This window comes from Pseudochaenichthys georgianus, chromosome 19, assembly GCF_902827115.2.
Source record: "Pseudochaenichthys georgianus chromosome 19, fPseGeo1.2, whole genome shotgun sequence".
In the NCBI taxonomy this organism is placed as follows: Eukaryota; Metazoa; Chordata; class Actinopteri; order Perciformes; family Channichthyidae; genus Pseudochaenichthys; species Pseudochaenichthys georgianus.
The window spans coordinates 26,438,632-26,464,111 of NC_047521.1; the positions used below are offsets into that span (position 1 = coordinate 26,438,632).

Genomic DNA, 25,480 nt, shown 5'->3' on the forward strand with positions numbered 1-25,480 from the left:
CACAACAGCTGCAATGCTTGAAAATCACTTCTCAAGTACTACACTGAAGTATGATTTGAGATACTCTCCTCTCCTCTCCTCTCCTCATCTCCTCTCCCCCTCTCAGACCTGTGGACAGCTCCAGAACACCTCAGACGTCAGGGCACGTCTCAGAAAGGAGACGTTTACAGTTTCTCTATCATCGCTCAGGAGATCGTTCTGAGGAAGAGCACTTTCTACACCGAGCTCTGCGCCGACAGAGCGGGTGAGACAAACACACGCCGTCCAGAATGGAGCTCTGAAAAATCAGAATCAGCCAGAGATGGAGTACTCGAGTCCTGGACTCGGACTCGAGTCGGACTTGAGTGCCGATTTTCGGGACTCGGGACTCGACTCGGACTCGCGCACTGATTGACGCGACTCGGACTTGGACTCGTGAATTCTCGCACAGGATGACTTGGACTCGGACTCGGACTCGGACTCGTGAATTCCCCCCCCCCCCACGATGACTCGGACTCGACTCGTACATTGACGCTCCGACTTGGACTCGGACTCGAGCACATTTTCTCTGGAGTCTGCTGTCCTCTATCCTGTATGGCGAGTTCACGTACTGGGCCCCGCTATTCCAGTCTAGAGATGTCTACAGACACACCCCGCACCATGCTGTATGCTTTCACACATTCTGCTTCCACATTGGAAAAGAGCAGCGCAAAATGCTCGTTATGTGGAAACAATATAGAAGAGAAGGATCCGTAACACATTACTCTAAGGATCGAGTTCAGACATATAGGCTGTCTTGAACACTATCATCAGAGTAACGTGATCTAATCAATAAATAAAGATTCAGCCGATAACGAAAGCACATACTTAACATGCAGAATGACGTCATTTTGCATGCCAAGTAGCCATGTGCTTTCTGGGGATAAATCTTTATCAGTAAACTGATTTAACCCGTAAAAGTTCCTTCAAAATAAGAGTCCCGATCTTATTACTATCAAAATAAAAGTGCAAAACGAAAACTTTACCATAGGAAAATATTGGCATACAAATATAATCACTTCTCTAAAAGGTAACTCATTTTAAATATAGTTTATTTATATATAATAATAATATTAATATTAGAAATAAGCTTTATATTTGTATAGCACCTATTACAAGAATTATAGCCAAACTCGCTTCACAGCAGTTCAATAGACAGGATAACAGCAATGTAGAGGAGCAGCTACATTTCAAAACATATATCCACGAAGATTAATACATGAAGACTTGTGACTCGGACTTGACTTGGACTCTTCTTAAGTGACTCGGAATTGGACTCGGACTCGAACACAGGTAATGATGACTCGGACTCGAACTCGACTTGGACACTCCTTGGGTGACTCGGACTTGGACTCGGACTCGACTACGACTCTCCCTTGGTGACTCGGACTTGGACTCGGACTCGAAGAGTGGTGACTCGAGGGTGACTTGGACTCGTGAATTGGTGACTTGACTACAACACTGGAATCAGCTATTCTTCTTTAATATCCTTTTTGAATTAAAAAAAATGACATGATTAGCCATTAAAGGTCACCTATCATGCTATTTTTAGGCAATAGCATAGGTCTCAGATATATAAAAAATATATAAAAAACATCTCTATAAATAAACAGATGTATAAACAGATCATTCTAGCCATGCCTCATATCCCTCTATTTCACTTCCTGTTTCTAAAGTGCTGATTTGGGTATAAAGCTTTAAAAAAATAAAAAGGAGGGGTCTGAGCTCATGCGGGACCCGGCAGCTACTGTCTAAACTAAATGCTGCCGTGATGAAACGCCATATCATGGATTATCAAGGATCTGAAACAGTCTGGAGCTCAAAGGCTTTCTCTCTTGCCGGTTACACCACAAGGTGAGTTCCTTTCTACTTCCTGCTTCTTCACACACATGCTCTCCAGTACAGGTTAGCTCGGAGTGTTAGCGATGCTAATGTAAACACCGACCATATTACGTCCAAAACAGTCGGGCATTGTTTCTGATAGCAACGTTTCTGATTGGGCCGTGGGTCCACATTTCAGATATTACGTCGTATCGGACGCAAATCTGGATCAGCTCCGTTGTTCCCCGTTTTTAGAGATTTGGGTACGGAGGAAAAGAGAGAGGGTTTTATTTTCTGACGCTGCGTGAGTTCCCCGACACACCGGGGACACATGTTGATGAATACAATACATCAAAAGTGCATTTTGCATGATAGGTCCCCTTTAACTACCACATAATTATGTATGTATACCGAAAGAAAAAACAAGATTATAAAATATTGCAAAGTGCTGTGAAAATGAAGATGTGAAATGAGAGCAAAGAGATTTATTAATACGATACGATACAATAATCAAGTCTGAAATTTGACTTGCATCACAGCAGCTATTAAGAATATGACAAGGCTGCAGTGTACGTACTAGATGATGGTGAAAGAGGATAAATGTGTGTGTGTGTGTGTGTGTGTCTAACAGAAAAGCTTGCCATGGTCATCATGTCGTACTTCAGACCTGACCTTAACTTGAGACAGCTTCAGAGAAAGAGTTAGAGGTGAGTAAATACCAACTTCATCTGCTTCTAGTCGTCTGAATTGAGTATTTAAAACGTTGTTACCTTCCTCTCGTAGTTATACATGTTGATAAAAAGCTGCTGGGAAGAAGATCCAGAGAGAAGACCGGACTTTAAGAGGGTGGAATACTGTCTGGGGAAAATCATCAGGTAATGCTTTACTTCATTTTGCCTTTTCCTGCCGAGCTCTGTGAAATTGATAGCATACAGTATGTGTTAAAGTGTTTGTTTCCCTCCTGTTGTCCTTTAGTAAAATTCATAACCAGGACAATGAGAGCTACATGGACAACATGATCCGCCGCCTGCAGATGTACTCGAGGAACCTGGAGAACCTGGTGGAGGAGAGAACGGTTCTCTATAAAGCTGAGAGGGACCGAGCAGACTGCCTCAACTTCATGCTGCTGCCCGGGTCTGTTCACACTGGAACCAGCACACGATAACATCAACACAATGGTCTGAAAACATAGAAATATGGCAGCATTTAAGAGGCAATAAGTATGTAGTGTACCATTGTCTAAGTCTGATCTCTTGGATGTTTTTACTAAAAGAAAATAAGGTTTTAAACGTGTGAAACATTTCTGAGTTTCTTAGCTTTTTTCATCTGTAAATCAGTTGAAAAACATAAATTCCCATAAAATAATCCCTTTATTTTAATTTATGAAACGGGTAACACAGTTGTTAATATCAAACCTTAAAGTATGGATTACCGGATGTTTATTTTTCTCACTTTACTCTCAGGACGGTTCAGATACTGTTCGGAACGTGGTCCCACCTGTGCTGCACAATCTTGCAACATCTCATCTTTAAAAAGCCACTTGTTTTACTGAAATAAAACAAGATTAGATAACCGGTACCACTTTACAATAAGACTACCCTTATTTATTAATTAGGTTGTGAACACTTTATAAATCATTAATACGCTTTTATAAGACATGAGATAAAACAGGGCGACTATGACCCGGTTGCTTGCCAAATAGTGAGCCCACATTTATCTGTACTGCTAAGCCTTATATTGGCTACTTATGGCGCATTTCCACTGCAGGGCCTCGCACAGCTTAGTTAGGCCTTGGTAGGCCAGGCTCACTTTATGCAGCGTTTCCATTACAGTTTAGTAGCTGGGGCAGTAGTCAGTAACTATATAACGCAGTGTAGGCGTGGGCCGTGACGTCATCTTCAATGCAAAACACAAAACCAACATCAGCCGTTAGCTGTTAGCACTCAGAGCTCACAGCTCCTCATATCTGTTCAGAAACTAAACAAAAGTTAACAGTACAAACCACAGACTGCCTGTGTCATGGAGAATACAGTCGCTGCTTTATTTATGTCTGCAGGCCGTTGTTGGGAGTGTGGACGGTCGCAGCATATACAACGTTAGCTTGTTAGCTTAGCCCATCTCCATTCAGAAAACACGCATTTTAAAAGGGGTTTCTCTGCCGTCTGTCTGCAGACTTTCATTAATTCATGGTTTTACTAACCGGTATCAGTATGTTGTTACTTCGGCATCATTTAGAAACGTGTATTACACTTAAATCACGGTCAAATATGTTCTTGTGTTGTAGTTGTAGCCCCCTTGCCAGCGATTCTCTCTCACTAGCTTAGGCATACTCAGCCCGGTTGTTGGCCCGGAAAGAACCTCGATTTTGGAGAGCCAGAAAACTGTGAGAAAGTACCCGCTAGCCGGATCTACGCCATGTGGAAACGCACCAAAAACGGGCCGGGCACGGCACTTAAACCGCGCTGTAGTGGAAATGCGCCATTAGCTTACTTCGTCTCCTTCATCAGACAGCATCCTTGGTATCTGTTGCTCACTGAGTTGATTCTCGCTAAGTAGCCAATATAAGGCTTAGTCATCTTGCCAAATAGAGAGCCTGTGTTGATGTATGTTAGAACTTTATAAATGGTTCTGAAAGGTGAACGCTTTGTCTTTGAGTGATTCCTATAGTACTACGTCTGACTTAATTGACACTTTAAGGAAATGCATTCATACAATGTGCCAAACTGTACGCACGTTATCTGCTTTGTTTGTAATTTTTGTAAACACTTTTAGCAAAACCGCAAGCATGTGTAAACATTTTTTTGTATAATAAGAATAAAAAATGGAAGCAAAATGATAAATAAAGCCTCAACAATAGGAATGAAAAGTGGATCCTCTTGTCCTCTATCTCTCAGCCCGGTGGTGAAAAGCCTGAAGGAGTCGGGCGTCGTGGAGCCAGAGCTTTACGAAGAAGTGACGATTTACTTCAGCGACATCGTGGGCTTCACCACTCTGTGTCAGTACAGCACGCCCATGGAGGTGGTGGACATGCTGAACGACATCTACAAGGGCTTCGACAGCATCGTGGACCACCACGACGTCTACAAGGTGCTCCAATCACACCAGGAAGATCAGATACCAATGACCAAGGGCATGGTGTTAGGGATATTTAACGGTCACCTATTATGCAAAATCCACTTCTTCATGTCTCTTCTACATCAACATGTGTCCCCTTCTTCATGTCTCTTCTACATCAACATGTGTCCCCTCTTTCTTCATGTCTCTTCTACATCAGCATGTGTCCCCTCTTCTTCATGTCTCTTCTACATCAGCATGTGTCCCCTCTTCTTCATGTCTCTTCTACATCAGCATGTGTCCCCCTCTCATGTCCCCTCTTCTTCATGTCTCTTCTTCTCTTCATCACCATGTGTCCCCTCTTCTTCATGTCTCTTCTACATCAACATGTGTCCCCTCTTCTTCATGTCTCTTCTACATCAGCATGTGTCCCCTCTTCTTCATGTCTCTTCTACATCAACATGTGTCCCCTCTTCTTCATGTCTCTTCTTCTACATCAACCTGTGTCCCCTCTTCTTAATGTCTCTTCTACATCAACACGCGTCCCCTCTTCTTCATGTCTCTTCTACATCACTATGTGTCCCCTCTTCTTCTTCATCTTCTACATGTAACCCCCCCCCCCACATTATCACCTGCATCTCCTCCTCGAGCTCCATTGCGGTTTTTTTTCATCTAAAGTAACAGACAGAGGGTGTTTCTCAATGTCCACTACTTCAAGGATGCTACGTCATCGAGTCCCGCCGAATTACTGTTCCAATGTCCAGGATCCTTGGAATTCTACCGAGGCCGGCGTCCTTCGTGGCGGGAAATTTCGAGGCTGCACATGTTTATCCTCCGCGGTCTTAAAATCCCCACAATGCTTTGCGCACGGACCATTTTCCAACATCTTTGACGGGAATTCGCGCTCCATTTAAGGCGGGGCCTCGCATATGACGCACACCTGTTAGCCTGTTCCACCATTCTTCGTGTTCCGAGGATAGGAAGGATTCTTGCCTCGCTTCTGAAGAACCTGACTCGGAAGACATGTGCTACCAAGGAAGCATCCTCGACATTGAGAAACACCCAGTGAATCAGCACTTTTGAAACAGGGCTGAAACAGAGGGGATTATGGGATTCTGCAATGATCTGTTTGGTGTTTCAGCCAATCAGAGACAGGCTCTGGATATATCTGAGAGCTGTGATATATTGATGAAAAACATGATAATAGGGGACCTTTAAAGTTACAGGACTAAACACACACCCACCTCAGACTTCATCCTCTGTGTTTCCTCAGGTGGAGACGATCGGCGACGCCTACATGGTGGCCTCCGGGCTGCCGATGAGAAACGGGAACAGACACGCGGTGGATATCTGCCGCATGGCGCTGGATATTCTGGCGTTCATGGGAACGTTCCAGCTCCGACACCTGCCCGGCATCCCCGTGTGGATCCGCATCGGAGTTCACTCAGGTACAATCTGAAGTCCGGACCGTGATAGCGGGTTTTCTTTACAATAAAATGACCAGAAAGTAGAGTGCAAATCTCCACAAAAAGAGGATACACAGGGTGTGAAAATGAGTACTATATGATAACTTTACAACTGATCACTCAATCAGCAAATAGAAACAACATATGAATGAGTACTTGAATGTTACTTCCCATTGTAAAGCATACACCAGAGGCTGATTTCTGGGGACGTTGTTGTGAAAAAAGCTATATTTGTGAGTAAAACTGTTGATTTCTTTGCTCAGGAAGTGCTGGAACATACAAGATGGACAAACATGGAGACAGAGACGTGAATCTCTCAGTCATTTACACCACCAATGACAACAAGGTACACTGCTCTCCTGACCTGATTATAATGCCAGAATCAACATCTATAAAGGAACATCTGCTCCACTTTAAAAGGAAATCCTCCATGTATTAACTCTCTTGTCAAAATGTCTCCTCAGTACCAAGTGCTATTCGAATTCGACACGGAGCTCCAAGTAATCAAAGTGATGGACGCGAACCCTTCCTTCATCTGGGGGAGAAAGCTCCCTGATTCCACCCCAGACCAAGGTACACAAGGTACACGCACGCACACACACACACACACACACACACCACGCACGCACGCACGCACGCACACACACACACACACACACACACACACACACACACACACACACACACCACACACACACACACACACACACACACACACACACACACACACACAACATACTGGACTTGTAAAAAGTTTCGGTTCAAGTCCGGTTAAAACCGGAACGTCAGGAACCGGTACTTGGACTCGCAAAAAAACTAGCACTTACGTATATTCTGGTGTCTGTGGTTATTTAAACATTCCCTGATAAACGTGATTCAGTGTCAATAAATGAGTGCTAATCCCAGTGTGCTCAGTGTACAACATCACATGTCATTTCACCTTCGATTCACGGTTTGAAGACGTAGCATTTCCCCACATGCTAATGCTAACCGGAAGTGAAGAATTTTCAGAATAAAAGTATTAAGTAAATAGTGTGAACTTCCGGATTTTCAGAATAAAACTGATTTAAATTAAATAGTGTATTTAATTCAAAATTACGCCATATCAACATTGATTTTAATTTCTAACAGTATGTATGTACATCACTATGTATGTAGTATGTACTGTATAATGTAAACATTATTATTATATTGAACTTTGCAGTAGTTCACTGTAGTTGCTGTCATAAGTCATTTGTAGACTAAGTGGAAAAAAGTGTTTTTTTTACATTTGTACTTTTTAGAGAAATGTAGACACAAGTTGGAAGGGAGCGCAATAAACCTGACGAGTTTGAATTTCAGTTGTTTATGAGTTAATTTCAATTGATAATTAGCTCACAATAAGTTCACTTTAGTTACTCGCACAACTTGACACAAGCCATGGGTTCAGGTCCGGACTTATAAGTCCGGACCTGAACCTGAACCTCTGGACTTGAGTCCGGACCTGAACCTGAATGTGAGTCCAGGTACGCAGCACTACACACACACGCTCCTAACTATAACCAACACATGCCTAACCCTAACCCTTTTATTCTATTAAACTAACCAAATATAAAACATGTGCCCGTGCCTTTCCCCGGTCACCACAAGATGGTGACCGGGGACCTCTAATTTCTTACCTAACCTTAACCAAGTCTTCACCCTGTCCCCATAAGGGGGGCGAGTCCCCACACGTGACTGTGTAAACAGATTTAGGTCCCCACAAGGATGGTAATGCTAGGCCACACACACACACACACACACACAACACACCACACACACCCAACACCACCACACCACACACACAACACCACAAACACACACACACACACACACACCACCACACACACACACCAACACACACACACACACCACACACACACACACACACACACACACACACACACACACACACAATACATTGAGTTAAATACTTTTCTAGAGACTGACTTTAACACTTATCTTAAACTAAAATGTAATTTTCAAAGTCTAAACACTGTTAAAAGAGGCTTTTTTCTAACCTCTTCATCGACCAGTTTAAAACCTAAACTGTGTTTCTTTCTTCAGATTTGTCTATTCCCGATATAATCGTCATTGTGTTGGCTGTTACGGTGGTGTCGTGGCCACCATCGCCTTCATCTTCTACAGGTCAGTGCACAGCCACCTCTAAATGGGGACATTATATGGTCAGGCCTCGGGACCCACTTTTGTCCTTTGTCAATACATCGCGACCCGAAATTTTGAACCAGCTCAAATCTATTCAACAACAAATCGTGCTGTAATATACGCTTTTCGGCATACAATATGAATAAAGTGAAGTACAGTGCCTTCCACAGAACTAAAGTATGCTTTAAAAAAGTTTAATGAGATGATGGAATCAAATTTTTAGAAATACTAACATATAAATTACGCACTCTGAGAAGAAAATAAATAAATCTATTACTACTACCCGATATATTAATAATATTTATGCCATTGTTTGTTTTTCACTTTGTTCTGACAGCTTGCTGCTCCTCACAGAGAGCAAAGAGGAGATAGTCTGTGTGACTTGTGGGTAAGGGTAGATAGCTCCCATTGTTCTGTGACCTGTCAGTCATCAGACCGGGGTCGTATTTCGTTATGTGTTCATTTTTGATCTGAAATTATTGCACCCATGGATGTATAAAGAATAGTTCTACCACAAAGTTATTCTGGGGACTTCCAGAAACAATCTTGATCTGATTGGCCAGAAGACTCGAAAAAAACATCAGCAAAGATGTTTTATTGAGAAGATGATCCACTACTTGACAGAAGTTTTCAAAACAGTTTATGGTCTCCGGTACTTCCAGTCCAACGCCGACTGCATGCACAGCGTTAGAACATCGGGCCTTCAAAATAAAAGTTTGACTTTTTTTTTTCTTCAATCACACATCTGCGACCCACAAGACTTTTGGGTCGCGACCCACAGTTGAGAACCACTGACTAACATATAAGGTTTTAAAAGTATAATACCCCCGAGGCTTGACCTATGAGGTGCCTACATTATATGTACATTTTTCTGTATATCTTTAACGGTATGAAGTGAAGTAAATAAAATGGAGTTGCTATGCATGAATACAGCGGCTCTTTTCTATCACAAGAGATATAAATGGCAGTTTTTATCTATGCATATCATAAAGCACAAGCCAATGTCAAAGGGATTTAGCATTTTCAAACAGACAGAGAAAGTACGTAAAGTTGAATGGAAGTTAAAAATCAAAACGTCTATTTTAATTTCACTTCATATTAGAGCCTTTTTGTGAAAAATGTGCAAAATTGACATCAAGAATTACGTCAAAAGTTATTATTTTTGGTGGCGATAGATGTGGATCACTGTGCTTCATTTCATTTTGTATTTATTAGTGCGAATGCTGTTTACAGAGAGATAGAAGAGAGAGAGAGGGCGATCAAGAGAAGAGAGAGAGTAATGTAACCTGATGTAATGTATAACACCTATGAAAATGTTCAAAAGTGCTCAAACTTCACATGAGTGCTAACAGTCCAGCCGTGAAGACATCTACGGGAACGTTTTGAGATTTCTTCAAATGCCGTTGCCATGGCGACACAATGCTCACCATGAAACACGGTTTTCTCATAGCTTCAGTGAAAATGCTCCAAACGGCCCAAAACTTCACAGGTTTAGTAACGATGCAGCCATCAACGCATCTAATCGTATTATGGGGTGTCATCAAATGCCATTGCCATGGCGACAGATAATTCACCATCAAGTTTGCAGTTAAAATATTCTGCTGCTTTCCCAAGCCTTTTTACTTTCTTTTCTCATCTTAATACAAATTCATTCACTACTACTTACATCTGATATTAACTCAGCCTTCAGCCTATTTTCAGCTGCAGAAACCATTCAACTATTACATTATTCAGCTATTTCAGGACATCAAGGCTATACATGTTGTTGTTTATACCTTTTTTTAAACCTTTTCTTTGAAATATTAAGCTTTTCTGCATTTTTGTAGCTTAAAGCAGCTACCATTCAGCTAATAACATATTCAGCTTTTTCTGCATTTTCAGCTAAATTCAGCCACAAATGTTCACAGTTTACAGCATTCGCACGCATTTTCTAGTTGATATTATGTGTCCCTGCAGACAGAACAGGAGGGACCGGCTGGTGAGGAAGCGCTGGTCTCACATATCCTCTGATCTGGTCACTCAACTGGAGAACAACGAGCTCAACGTCGTCTCTCTTAAGGTGAGATAATATATTAAAGCTCTCAATCAGCACGAGGCAAGGCAAGTTTATGTATACAGCACCTTTGAACACAAGGCAATTCAAAGTAATGTAATGGCTTTTGACCATTTTCATTTCATTTCAAACCTTTATTGAACCAGATTGGTCCCATTGCATTCAAGGGATACATTTATCAGAAAACAATATTTTCTGATGAATGTATTGATAAGACAGGATATCCAAATGTCCCTCCCTTGCATAGGCTGAAACATGTTACAGCATTACTACGTCGAAAACTGTTCCAATACAAATATTTCGTATATCAATATTTTAATAAGGTAGGACACTGGCTAATAATATTGTAGCGTGTTCAAGTAACCAAGGGATGTAGTAGCCTATAAGATGTGCACAGTTATGATAAGTTTTACAGTTATGTAATGCACTGTTGTTGGGGGGAGAGACCGCCCCTTCCATATGAGTGTGTGTGTGTACGGCGGGCGGGCATGAGGCGTGCATGACAGGACGAGTTGTGTTCGTATGTGGAAAAGTCATACTCAGTGCGGTGAGCGCTGGCTTTATTGCTACTGTATCCGTAGCACCCCACGCAATAGTTGGGACTGTGTGCTGACGTCAGTAAAAAAGGTTTGCCCCCCAAGCGCAATTGTCAAACTCCGCCTATGCTCCCTTGTCTATTATATGTTAACAACATCAGACAGATCTTTTTTAGCCTGGCTTCATCAATTTCCTGTTCTGAAAAAGAATGCACATTTTGATTAGATAATGCCCGAAAAGCAGACATAAACAAATCATATCTAAAAACGTGTAATGCAAAAAATAATTGTCTTGCCGTTTGTAATACAGTCTGGAAGTGTCATGGTGATATCCATCAGGTAACTTTTTTTACCCTAATCACCTTAACGTCATGTTTGCTCTGTTTCTCCATCAGATCGATGACGAGAGGGAAAAAAGGAAATTCCAAATCCGCCGAGCGCACTACGATAAAAAGGTAAGCGGTAGATTTAAAATCAATCAATAAGCTTTTGCACAACAATAACATTTTATTTTTCAGATTGTGATCCTGAAGGAGCTCGAGCACTCAGACGGGAACTTTAACGAGACGCAGATGATTGAATTAAACGCCGTAAGAATTACAAACTCTTCTGCAGGATATTTGTTATTGTTTTTTTCTTTATATGATAATAAATAACCAGTTTCTTTTTCCCCTGCAGCTCATGCAGATCGACTATAACAACCTGACAAAGTTTTACGGCACGGTGAAGTTTGATGAGGGTGTGTTCGGAGTGTTTGAGTACGGAGAGAGGGGGTCGCTCAGGGTACGTGTTATATTAATGGTAGTGCAGTTTGAACATAAACCAATACTACCTAATAATGTCAGTAGTAGTATGGTAAAGAACGAGCAAGTAAAATGGAAGCCCTTAAACAACAATCTGTGCAAAAAAAGTATGAACATTTGATCTCTAATGACAGATTTGATCAAAGATATTGAGTAAATATCTCAAAATAATGACTTACTCTCTCAAAGATCAAAGTACTAATGACTCTGTACCTCAATCTAATGACTGACTTTCTCAAAATGATGCTTCAATCTTAAAGTAATGAATATGTGTCTCAATGTAATGAGAATACAATAATTGTTACCACATTTAATGTCCTTTTCTTCCTCCAGTATGTGCTGAACGATAAGGTTTCGTACCCGGAGAACACCTTCATGGACTGGGAGTTCAAGATCTCCGTCATGTACGACATCGCTAAGGTGACATATTATTATTATATGTAGGACAGTTTAAGGTTCAAAGCGAGCTGAATGGTTTTTTTAGACTCAAAATTTACTTGGATATGGACTATACGTGAGCTATTTAACCCACTTAGCAGCATTCTGCATTAACTCTTCAACTTTTACAATACTTATATCATTTTGAGCAATAATCTGGTTTTCAGCACTTAAATAATTATTATTATATCCAATGTCCCCCCAGAATAAAGTATAATTGATAACATTTTGATAATGCACCGTGAGTAATTGTTGTCGCAGTTCCCTCTTTTGGCCACTAGAGGTCAGTAGAGACTCTTTAATCTCCTCTCTCTGCAGGGCATGTCCTACCTTCACTCGAGTCACATCCAGGTTCACGGTCGCCTCAAATCCACAAACTGCGTGGTGGATAACCGCATGGTGGTGAAGATCACTGACTTCGGCTGCAACAGCTTCCTCAGCCCCGGGAAAGGTAAACAACAATACCAACAACAACAACAACACAACAGCTGCAATGCTTGAAAATCACTTCTCAAGTACTACACTGAAGTATGATTTGAGATACTCTCCTCTCCTCTCCTCTCCTCATCTCCTCTCCCCCTCTCAGACCTGTGGACAGCTCCAGAACACCTCAGACGTCAGGGCACGTCTCAGAAAGGAGACGTTTACAGTTTCTCTATCATCGCTCAGGAGATCGTTCTGAGGAAGAGCACTTTCTACACCGAGCTCTGCGCCGACAGAGCGGGTGAGACAAACACACGCCGTCCAGAATGGAGCTCTGAAAAATCAGAATCAGCCAGAGATGGAGTACTCGAGTCCTGGACTCGGACTCGAGTCGGACTTGAGTGCCGATTTTCGGGACTCGGGACTCGACTCGGACTCGCGCACTGATTGACGCGACTCGGACTTGGACTCGTGAATTCTCGCACAGGATGACTTGGACTCGGACTCGGACTCGGACTCGTGAATTCCCCCCCCCCCACGATGACTCGGACTCGACTCGTACATTGACGCTCCGACTTGGACTCGGACTCGAGCACATTTTCTCTGGAGTCTGCTGTCCTCTATCCTGTATGGCGAGTTCACGTACTGGGCCCCGCTATTCCAGTCTAGAGATGTCTACAGACACACCCCGCACCATGCTGTATGCTTTCACACATTCTGCTTCCACATTGGAAAAGAGCAGCGCAAAATGCTCGTTATGTGGAAACAATATAGAAGAGAAGGATCCGTAACACATTACTCTAAGGATCGAGTTCAGACATATAGGCTGTCTTGAACACTATCATCAGAGTAACGTGATCTAATCAATAAATAAAGATTCAGCCGATAACGAAAGCACATACTTAACATGCAGAATGACGTCATTTTGCATGCCAAGTAGCCATGTGCTTTCTGGGGATAAATCTTTATCAGTAAACTGATTTAACCCGTAAAAGTTCCTTCAAAATAAGAGTCCCGATCTTATTACTATCAAAATAAAAGTGCAAAACGAAAACTTTACCATAGGAAAATATTGGCATACAAATATAATCACTTCTCTAAAAGGTAACTCATTTTAAATATAGTTTATTTATATATAATAATAATATTAATATTAGAAATAAGCTTTATATTTGTATAGCACCTATTACAAGAATTATAGCCAAACTCGCTTCACAGCAGTTCAATAGACAGGATAACAGCAATGTAGAGGAGCAGCTACATTTCAAAACATATATCCACGAAGATTAATACATGAAGACTTGTGACTCGGACTTGACTTGGACTCTTCTTAAGTGACTCGGAATTGGACTCGGACTCGAACACAGGTAATGATGACTCGGACTCGAACTCGACTTGGACACTCCTTGGGTGACTCGGACTTGGACTCGGACTCGACTACGACTCTCCCTTGGTGACTCGGACTTGGACTCGGACTCGAAGAGTGGTGACTCGAGGGTGACTTGGACTCGTGAATTGGTGACTTGACTACAACACTGGAATCAGCTATTCTTCTTTAATATCCTTTTTGAATTAAAAAAAATGACATGATTAGCCATTAAAGGTCACCTATCATGCTATTTTTAGGCAATAGCATAGGTCTCAGATATATAAAAAATATATAAAAAACATCTCTATAAATAAACAGATGTATAAACAGATCATTCTAGCCATGCCTCATATCCCTCTATTTCACTTCCTGTTTCTAAAGTGCTGATTTGGGTATAAAGCTTTAAAAAAATAAAAAGGAGGGGTCTGAGCTCATGCGGGACCCGGCAGCTACTGTCTAAACTAAATGCTGCCGTGATGAAACGCCATATCATGGATTATCAAGGATCTGAAACAGTCTGGAGCTCAAAGGCTTTCTCTCTTGCCGGTTACACCACAAGGTGAGTTCCTTTCTACTTCCTGCTTCTTCACACACATGCTCTCCAGTACAGGTTAGCTCGGAGTGTTAGCGATGCTAATGTAAACACCGACCATATTACGTCCAAAACAGTCGGGCATTGTTTCTGATAGCAACGTTTCTGATTGGGCCGTGGGTCCACATTTCAGATATTACGTCGTATCGGACGCAAATCTGGATCAGCTCCGTTGTTCCCCGTTTTTAGAGATTTGGGTACGGAGGAAAAGAGAGAGGGTTTTATTTTCTGACGCTGCGTGAGTTCCCCGACACACCGGGGACACATGTTGATGAATACAATACATCAAAAAGTGCATTTTGCATGATAGGTCCCCTTTAACTACCACATAATTATGTATGTATACCGAAAGAAAAACAAGATTATAAAATATTGCAAAGTGCTGTGAAAATGAAGATGTGAAATGAGAGCAAAGAGATTTATTAATACGATACGATACAATAATCAAGTCTGAAATTTGACTTGCATCACAGCAGCTATTAAGAATATGACAAGGCTGCAGTGTACGTACTAGATGATGGTGAAAGAGGATAAATGTGTGTGTGTGTGTGTGTGTGTCTAACAGAAAAGCTTGCCATGGTCATCATGTCGTACTTCAGACCTGACCTTAACTTTGAGACAGCTTCAGAGAAAGAGTTAGAGGTGAGTAAATACCAACTTCATCTGCTTCTAGTCGTCTGAATTGAGTATTTAAAACGTTGTTACCTTCCTCTCGTAGTTATACATGTTGATAAAAAGCTGCTGGGAAGAAGATCCAGAGAGAAGACCGGACTTTAAGAGGGTGGAATACTGTCTGGGGAAAATCATCAGGTAATGCTTTACTTCATTTTGCCTTTTCCTGCCGAGCTCTGTGAAATTGATAGCATACAGTATGTGTTAAAGTGTTTGTTTCCCTCCTGTTGTCCTTTAGTAAAATTCATAACCAGGACAATGAGAGCTACATGGACAACATGATCCGCCGCCTGCAGATGTACTCGAGGAACCTGGAGAACCTGGTGGAGGAGAGAACGGTTCTCTATAAAGCTGAGAGGGACCGAGCAGACTGCCTCAACTTCATGCTGCTGCCCGGGTCTGTTCACACTGGAACCAGCACACGATAACATCAACACAATGGTCTGAAAACATAGAAATATGGCAGCATTTAAGAGGCAATAAGTATGTAGTGTACCATTGTCTAAGTCTGATCTCTTGGATGTTTTTACTAAAAGAAAATAAGGTTTTAAACGTGTGAAACATTTCTGAGTTTCTTAGCTTTTTTCATCTGTAAATCAGTTGAAAAACATAAATTCCCATAAAATAATCCCTTTATTTTAATTTATGAAACGGGTAACACAGTTGTTAATATCAAACCTTAAAGTATGGATTACCGGATGTTTATTTTTCTCACTTTACTCTCAGGACGGTTCAGATACTGTTCGGAACGTGGTCCCACCTGTGCTGCACAATCTTGCAACATCTCATCTTTAAAAAGCCACTTGTTTTACTGAAATAAAACAAGATTAGATAAACCGGTACCACTTTACAATAAGACTACCCTTATTTATTAATTAGGTTGTGAACACTTTATAAATCATTAATACGCTTTTATAAGACATGAGATAAACAGGGCGACTATGACCGGTTGCTTGCCAAATAGTGAGCCCACATTTATCTGTACTGCTAAGCCTTATATTGGCTACTTATGGCGCATTTCCACTGCAGGGCCTCGCACAGCTTAGTTAGGCCTTGGTAGGCCAGGCTCACTTTATGCAGCGTTTCCATTACAGTTTAGTAGCTGGGGCAGTAACTATAGTAACGCAGTGTAGGCGGGGCCGTGACGTCATCTTCAATGCAAAACACAAAACCAACATCAGCCGTTAGCTGTTAGCACTCAGAGCTCACAGCTCCTCATATCTGTTCAGAAACTAAACAAAAGTTAAACAGTACAAACCACAGACTGCCTGTGTCATGGAGAATACAGTCGCTGCTTTATTTATGTCTGCAGGCCGTTGTTGGGAGTGTGGACGGTCGCAGCATATACAACGTTAGCTTGTTAGCTTAGCCCATCTCCATTCAGAAAACACGCATTTTAAAAGGGGTTTCTCTGCCGTCTGTCTGCAGACTTTCATTAATTCATGGTTTTTACTAACCGGTATCAGTATGTTGTTACTTCGGCATCATTTAGAAACGTGTATTACAATTAAATCACGGTCAAATATGTTCATTGTGTTGTAGTTGTAGCCCCCTTGCCAGCGATTCTCTCTCACTAGCTTAGCATACTCAGCCCGGTTGTTGGCCCGGAAAGAACCTCGATTTTGGAGAGCCAGAAAACTGTGAGAAAGTACCCGCTAGCCGGATCTACGCCTAGTGGAAACGCAACCAAAAACGGGCCGGGCACGGCACTTAAACCGCGCTGTAGTGGAAATGCGCCATTAGCTTACTTCGTCTCCTTCATCAGACAGCATCCTTGGTATCTGTTGCTCACTGAGTTGATTCTCGCTAAGTAGCCAATATAAGGCTTAGTCATCTTGCCAAATAGAGAGCCTGTGTTGATGTATGTTAGAACTTTATAAATGGTTCTGAAAGGTGAACGCTTTGTCTTTGAGTGATTCCTATAGTACTACGTCTGACTTAATTGACACTTTAAGGAAATGCATTCATACAATGTGCCAAACTGTACGCACGTTATCTGCTTTGTTTGTAATTTTTGTAAACACTTTTAGCAAAACCGCAAGCATGTGTAAACATTTTTTTGTATAATAAGAATAAAAAATGGAAGCAAAATGATAAATAAAGCCTCAACAATAGGAATGAAAAGTGGATCCTCTTGTCCTCTATCTCTCAGCCCGGTGGTGAAAAGCCTGAAGGAGTCGGGCGTCGTGGAGCCAGAGCTTTACGAAGAAGTGACGATTTACTTCAGCGACATCGTGGGCTTCACCACTCTGTGTCAGTACAGCACGCCCATGGAGGTGGTGGACATGCTGAACGACATCTACAAGGGCTTCGACAGCATCGTGGACCACCACGACGTCTACAAGGTGCTCCAATCACACCAGGAAGATCAGATACCAATGACCAAGGGCATGGTGTTAGGGATATTTAACGGTCACCTATTATGCAAAATCCACTTCTTCATGTCTCTTCTACATCAACATGTGTCCCCTCTTCTTCATGTCTCTTCTACATCAACATGTGTCCCCTCTTCTTCATGTCTCTTCTACATCAGCATGTGTCCCCTCTTCTTCATGTCTCTTCTACATCAGCATGTGTCCCCTCTTCTTCATGTCTCTTCTACATCAGCATGTGTCCCCTCTTCTTCATGTCTCTTCTTCATCACCATGTGTCCCCTCTTCTTCATGTCTCTTCTACATCAACATGTGTCCCCTCTTCTTCATGTCTCTTCTACATCAGCATGTGTCCCCTCTTCTTCATGTCTCTTCTACATCAACATGTGTCCCCTCTTCTTCATGTCTCTTCTACATCAACCTGTGTCCCCTCTTCTTAATGTCTCTTCTACATCAACATGTGTCCCCTCTTCTTCATGTCTCTTCTACATCACCATGTGTCCCCTCTTCTTCATGTCTCTTCTACATCAGCATGTGTCCCCTCTTCTTCATGTCTCTTCTACATGTAACCCCCCCCCCCACATTATCACCTGCATCTCCTCCTCGAGCTCCATTGCGGTTTTTTTTCATCTAAAGTAACAGACAGAGGGTGTTTCTCAATGTCCACTACTTCAAGGATGCTACGTCATCGAGTCCCGCCGAATTACTGTTCCAATGTCCAGGATCCTTGGAATTCTACCGAGGCCGGCGTCCTTCGTGGCGGGAAATTTCGAGGCTGCACATGTTTATCCTCCGCGGTCTTAAAATCCCCACAATGCTTTGCGCACGGACCATTTTCCAACATCTTTGACGGGAATTCGCGCTCCATTTAAGGCGGGGCCTCGCATATGACGCACACCTGTTAGCCTGTTCCACCATTCTTCGTGTTCCGAGGATAGGAAGGATTCTTGCCTCGCTTCTGAAGAACCTGACTCGGAAGACATGTGCTACCAAGGAAGCATCCTCGACATTGAGAAACACCCAGTGAATCAGCACTTTTGAAACAGGGCTGAAACAGAGGGGATTATGGGATTCTGCAATGATCTGTTTGGTGTTTCAGCCAATCAGAGACAGGCTCTGGATATATCTGAGAGCTGTGATATATTGATGAAAAACATGATAATAGGGGACCTTTAAAGTTACAGGACTAAACACACACCCACCTCAGACTTCATCCTCTGTGTTTCCTCAGGTGGAGACGATCGGCGACGCCTACATGGTGGCCTCCGGGCTGCCGATGAGAAACGGGAACAGACACGCGGTGGATATCTGCCGCATGGCGCTGGATATTCTGGCGTTCATGGGAACGTTCCAGCTCCGACACCTGCCCGGCATCCCCGTGTGGATCCGCATCGGAGTTCACTCAGGTACAATCTGAAGTCCGGACCGTGATAGCGGGTTTTCTTTACAATAAAATGACCAGAAAGTAGAGTGCAAATCTCCACAAAAAGAGGATACACAGGGTGTGAAAATGAGTACTATATGATAACTTTACAACTGATCACTCAATCAGCAAATAGAAACAACATATGAATGAGTACTTGAATGTTACTTCCCATTGTAAAGCGTCCTTGGGTTTCGTGAAAGGCGCTATATAAATTGAAATTATTATTATTATTATTATTACCTACACATTTTCGGAAATCTTTCACAAAAGAATCTGATATAATATATTTCTCACCTTAGAACTTTTCTCAGATTTCTCACCATAAATGAAATGTAATTTTAAACAAAGCTCTCCCAGTCCTGCTGATAATCAATCAGAAATAAACTGTATATTGTGGGGGAAACTTCTGTGTAGCAATGGATGAGACACTGGGTGAGCCGGAGCTCTGATGTCAAACACTGATAGTTTATTTGGAGCTTCGGCCGGAAAATTCACAAAACAAATCAAAGAGTCAGAGGTTCTGACTTCACGGTAGAGTTGCCTCGTCAATTCTGAAGAACTCTACCCCAGACCCGTATATTTAGCTAGTTCAGAGAGAATAATCAACATGCTGCATAACAAGATAGAATCCTAACACCTCTATCAGCTGACGCCAACAGGCAGGAGCAGGGAGGCAGAACACTGAGAGCACAGCAGCCAAGGTTACAGGTGCGTGTGCTCAGTCAGGACAGAACTGATAAACTGGGTCACAGTTATGGGCCTTGGGACATATTTCCCCAACATATATAAGTTATTTCTAATTACATGTTTTTTTATTATATAAACCTCCATTCGTAGATGGGTTTGGTCTCAATTTTAAACACAGCATCTGCATATTAATTCTCTACCTGACGTGTAACGATGCACTAAATTCAGGCACGATATGAGATAAACAAATCCCTCACCACCATCTTGACTGTTAACCTCTCTTTGATCGTTCCTCTTATTTTCTTCTATCAGTGGTATTGATAGAATCCTGTCTTTATGGGTGTCCAGGTCCGTGTGCAGCGGGGGTTGTTGGGATAAAGATGCCCAGATATTGTTTATTTGGAGACACGGTGAACACGGCGTCTCGTATGGAGTCATCAGGACATCGTGAGTAGCGAGATAAAGAACCTGCAGACAGTACAGATCACTCACACACTGATCAGTACTCATTACTCAGAGCTCCTTAAAGCCCGCGTCACACTGTCCCGAAATTGACACCAGATGGACACACGAATTGTGAATATCGCATGAAGATGGCCCCGAACTTGGTGAACAGCCAAGCAACAGCCGAAGCAAGTACGATGCCTACAGAAGGCCACACCCGAACACACACTCCGTCATGTTGTTTCCATAGCAACAACAACAACTTCCTGTCAACAGCGTAAACTCGCCTTCAAAAATAAAAGCATCTAAATAAAACAGGAAGTTAACCTAAATTACATTTAAGACATACAACTGCAACGAAAGTAACAAAAACAAGGTCATATCCTTTTCAGTTTCACAGAACACAAATTGTACTATAATACGATGGCTACACGACGGCATTGCGAGTGCTTCACGTAGTTGTGTTGCCTTCCTAACGGCCCGTCTACACTACAGGCATCAACAAATCTTGATGCTGGGCGTGTCTGAAGCTTGGCGATTTTTTGCGAGCAACGCGACCAACAACCAATCACATGAATCTCCCGCCCCCGACATACAAAGCAATAGCAATGTTAGAACGAAGTAAACTGGATATAAAATCCCCAAACAGGCGAAAACCTACCAGTTTCACCCACTGTCTCTGCCACCTCCCTCCATGCCTGGTTCCTCCGGTTTGTATCCCGGTAAATAGTTCTGGTCGTAAAGAACCGGGTGATTTGCTAACGTAATTTCTCGTTTGGAATATGGCTCTCCCAGCTTGCACTCGGTTTGATTGGCTAGCGCTTGTACTGGCGGGATTTGCATAAACGGGATTTGATTGGCTGATGCCAGCTTCGAAAGCATCGGGAGCATCAAAAGTTGAACATTGCTCAACTTTTGATGCTCACGATGCTTGCAAAGCCATGCCATGCTCCCCACAATGCAGTTCGGCGAAGATTCAAAATCTTCTACGTCACCCCATTCAAATGAATGGGCGAAGCGTTGAAAGCATTTTTCGATGCCTGTAGTGTAGACGGGCCGTAAGACAATCGGGCAGCTTCTTGTTTCCTTCGTATTGTCTTCGTGAGGCGAAAAATGCCCGATGGCACCGACGATCACACGAAGTAAAGATGAAGATGACCCGATTTGACACGATGCCCTCACGATGGCCTTACAAAGGGCAAAATGGACACACAAATTCAACACGAAAATGAACCTTCGCAAGGTCCTTCGGCAATTTGTTGGCATGCCAAAGATTTTGCCACCGCTCACGAAGTTGCTGCCGGAGCCTGAGAAACTCCACCGGCGGTCATACGATGGCTTAAGATGCCCTCACGACTGGCCCGATGTTGCTACGATCACAGCCGAATTTGAACATTTCCTTTATCGTGTGTCCATCTGGTGTCAATTTGGGGACAGTGTGACGCGGGCTTTACAGAACACACAGATCAATCTAATTAAATAAACCAACCAGAGCCTGAAGAACAGAAGCCTGTTGTTTCATCTTTTAATTTCCTGCAGCGCTGCGGATCCACGTCAGCCAGCCCACTGTAAACATCCTGCAGAGGACCGACTGCAGGTTCGAGTACGAGATGAGAGGAGAGACATATCTGAAGGTGAAGATAGACCTCTATATTAAGTTCAATTATTCACATAGAAGCCGGTCAGACAGAAGCAGATCAACTCAAGTACTGTTGAGGATAATTTTGAGTTAAATGTATTTTACTTAAGCATTTTAATGTAATGCTTTTTAATACTTCTTCTCCAATACTTATTGTACTTTTTAGTAAAGCATTACTATTGATCAAACCAGCAACATAACTGTTTTAGGTACAAAGAGGTCAAATTATCCAATATATCACAAAAAAAGTTGAAAGTTGAACGTATATTTTTTATTATCATAGCTTTGTTTTTGTGTGAAAGTAAGATGCTACTTAACGCACCAATTAAACAATCTAATAATGTCATATATAATCATAATAATTTACCACAAATGGAGGTCATATTCCTGCAGGATAGTACTTTTATTTTCATACTTTGAGTACAAATGGATGATAATACATGTGTACTTTTACTTTGGGAATTTGAATGCAGGTCTTTGACTTGTAATGGAGTATTATGACATGAAATGTAGTGGTACCTTGATATAAATAAAGGATATGAACTTTTTGAAACCAGACATAATGCAGAGTTCCCTGTCACACACTGACGTAACATGTTGTAAATGTTTGGTTATTTTTAGGGTAAAGGCACAGAGATAACCTACTGGTTGACAAATGAGACGGGAGAAAACTACGACCTGCCGACGCCTCCAACAACGTAAGAACATCTAAATTACTTTCACTAGGCTAAGATAGATAGATAGATAGATAGATAGATAGATAGATAGATAGATAGATAGATGAATGGATAGATAGATGGATAGAAGGATAGATGGATAGATGGATGGATAGATGGATGGATAGATAGATGGATAGATGGATGGATGGATAGATAGATGGACGATGGATAGATGGATGGATGGATGGATAGATGGATGATGGATAGATGGATGGATGGATAGATGGATGGATGGATGTATGGATAGATGGATGGATAGATGGATGTGGGTGATGCTGGATGATGGATGGATCTCTGGCTGCTCGCTGGCTGCTCTCTGGCTGGATGGATCGCTGGCTGCTGGCTGGCTCGCTGGCTGGCTCGCGGCTCGCTGGCTGGCTGCTAGCTGGCTGGCTCGATGGCTGGCTGGCTGGCTGGCTCGATGGCTGGCTCGCTGGCTGCTGGCTCGCTGGCTGCTGGCTCGCTGGCTGGCTCGCTGGCTGCTGCTGCTGGCTGGCTCGCTGGCTGCTGGCTGCTCGCTGGCTGGCTCGCTGGCTCGCTCGCTGGCTGCTGGCTCTGGCTGGCTCGCTGGCTGGCTGGCTCGCTGGCTGTTGGCTGTCTGGCGCTGGCTGGCTCGCTGGCTGCTGGGTGCTGGCTGCTCGCTGCTCCTCGCTCGCTGGCTGCTGGCTCGCTGGCTGGCTCGCTGGCTGCTCGCTGGCTGCTGGCTGGCTGGCTGGCTGGCTGGCTCGCTCGCTGGCTGGCTCTCTCGCTCGCTCGCTGGCTGGCTCGCTATATAGCTCGCTAGATGGATGGATGGATGGATAGATGGATGATGGATAGATGGATAGATAGATAGATAGATGGATGGATAGATAAATAAACAAGTACTTTATTGATTTGTTTATATACATGTAGAAAAACAAATTTTCAGTAATAAATATAATGCAGGATATTATTGTGCAAGACATTTATTATTGAATATTAAATTGAATATAAATGTTTTTTAAGTGCACCATGGCATTGTAGGGCCATTTTAGATACAAATAAAAAATGAAATACAATTTTGGATGCGTGAGAAAGGGACACATTTTATTGTTCTAAAACGTGCTTTATTCCCTTCTTCCTGCCCCTCCAGGGAGAACTTCCAGCGGCTGCAGCAGGGACCTCGCCCACATGACCCTGGCCTGTCTGGAGCGGCGCTCTCGAGGGTCCATCAGGAGGAAGAGGCCGCTCACCAGTCAGAGCCGCGAGGAAGACGAGGAGTCGGAGGAAGAGTCAGAACTCCCCGAGTACCTGCACCTGGCCACCGTGGACAACACACTCAGTACTTTCCTGTAGTACTGCAGATAATACAGAGTACCTTCCTGCAGTACTGCAGAGAGTACACAGAGTACTTTCCTGTAGTACTGCAGAGAATACACTTCCTGTGATTTCCTGTAGTAATAATAATTCATTATATTTAGAGGCATCTTTCAAAGCACCCAAGAACACCTTACAATTCATAAAATAGTACTGCAGAGAGTACACACCGAGTACTTTCCTGTAGTACTGTAGAGAGTACCTTCCTGTAGTACTGCAGAGTACACACCGAGTACTTTCCTGTAGTACTGTAGAGAGTACCTTCCTGTAGTACTGCAGAGTACACACCGAGTACTTTCCTGTAGTACTGTAGAGAGTACCTTCCTGTAGTACTGCAGAGTACACACCGAGTACTTTCCTGTAGTACTGTAGATACAGTGGCGGTTCTAGAACATTTTACATGGGGGGGCAAGAGGTCATGCCAGGGTGGCATGGGAGGGCGGACCGTACGTGGTATTTTATACTGTATAACGTATTTATTGTTAAATCATGCCCTAACACAAGTGTTCTTAATGCACAAGAGAAACAAGGTGTTCAGACAAACAAACTCAAATATAGTATAAAAGAGCAGAAAATACTCATGATACCCTATAATTCTGTGTACTGTAAGTACAGTAAAAGTACTTAGTTATAATGAAGTACACAAATTACATCACCCATCTCTTCAGAAAGCTAAAGGTGAGCTGTGCAGCAACACATTTCAATATTCAATACTAAGAGCTGCTAGATTGAGCTGCTGATGGAATATGTAAGGAGAATAAGAACATACCATGTGGTCCAGCTGGAGTCTCATCTGCCTCCTGATCCCTGCCTCTGTCCCTCTTTCTGACACTTCATCTTTATTCCTCACTAATGTCTTCCTCTCCTCCTGGCTTCCTCCTGCTCTGACCCTCCTGGTGTCTTCATCTCTCTTTTCCTTTTCCTATCTGTTCATCCTGATCACTTCTCAGATATGTCTTTTTGTTGTTGTTGACTCACTCCAGCTACTCTGGCCTGCAAGAGTCTACTTGTGAAAAGTACTCGTATAATGCTTGTATAACTTTACACGTTAGGGCCATGTAGCTAATAAGCAGGGTGGCCCCTGTCACGATCTGTCTGCGTTGTGTTTTGTCTGGTTTAGATCTGTCTGTGGTTCCCTGTCGTTAGTTTCGCTGGTGTGTGCACCTGGTGTCCCTGTGTTTTCTCCTCCCTCCTCACCTGTGTCTTGTTTGTATAATTAGTCTTGTGTGTATTTAAGTTCTGTTTTTTCTGTCTGTCTTTGTCGGTTCGTCTTGTGTAATGACTTGGTCTGCGGTGAGTGTTCTGTATAGTTTAGCCTTGAAATAAAGGAGTTATTTTTGTCCCTTTAATCTGCATTTGGGTCCTGCTTCCTACACACACCGTAACAGTCCCTCCCTATAGGCCGATCATGCAGACTGCATGGGGC

At 42.8% G+C, this 25,480-nt stretch overlaps 1 protein-coding gene across 1 annotated transcript in view; it reads left to right on the forward strand.

The window, feature by feature from the left end:
- Positions 1 to 24,124, forward strand: part of gucy2cb (guanylate cyclase 2Cb) — a 49,954-nt gene extending 25,830 nt beyond the window's left edge. Inside the window, 28 exon segments of the mRNA XM_034107158.2 lie at positions 105 to 244; positions 2,471 to 2,515; positions 2,518 to 2,546; positions 2,623 to 2,714; positions 2,815 to 2,973; positions 4,734 to 4,926; positions 6,167 to 6,341; positions 6,623 to 6,705; positions 6,824 to 6,941; positions 8,445 to 8,489; positions 8,492 to 8,525; positions 10,500 to 10,602; positions 11,528 to 11,587; positions 11,651 to 11,722; positions 11,811 to 11,915; positions 12,269 to 12,355; positions 12,692 to 12,824; positions 12,960 to 13,097; positions 15,323 to 15,399; positions 15,476 to 15,567; positions 15,668 to 15,826; positions 17,582 to 17,774; positions 19,033 to 19,207; positions 20,263 to 20,361; positions 21,898 to 21,992; positions 22,619 to 22,695; positions 23,831 to 23,852; positions 23,854 to 24,124. Coding sequence (XP_033963049.1) covers positions 105 to 244; positions 2,471 to 2,515; positions 2,518 to 2,546; positions 2,623 to 2,714; positions 2,815 to 2,973; positions 4,734 to 4,926; positions 6,167 to 6,341; positions 6,623 to 6,705; positions 6,824 to 6,941; positions 8,445 to 8,489; positions 8,492 to 8,525; positions 10,500 to 10,602; positions 11,528 to 11,587; positions 11,651 to 11,722; positions 11,811 to 11,915; positions 12,269 to 12,355; positions 12,692 to 12,824; positions 12,960 to 13,097; positions 15,323 to 15,399; positions 15,476 to 15,567; positions 15,668 to 15,826; positions 17,582 to 17,774; positions 19,033 to 19,207; positions 20,263 to 20,361; positions 21,898 to 21,992; positions 22,619 to 22,695; positions 23,831 to 23,852; positions 23,854 to 24,033 — 2,980 coding nt within the window. The 3' untranslated portion in view covers positions 24,034 to 24,124.
- The last annotated feature ends 1,356 nt before the right edge of the window (positions 24,125 to 25,480 follow it).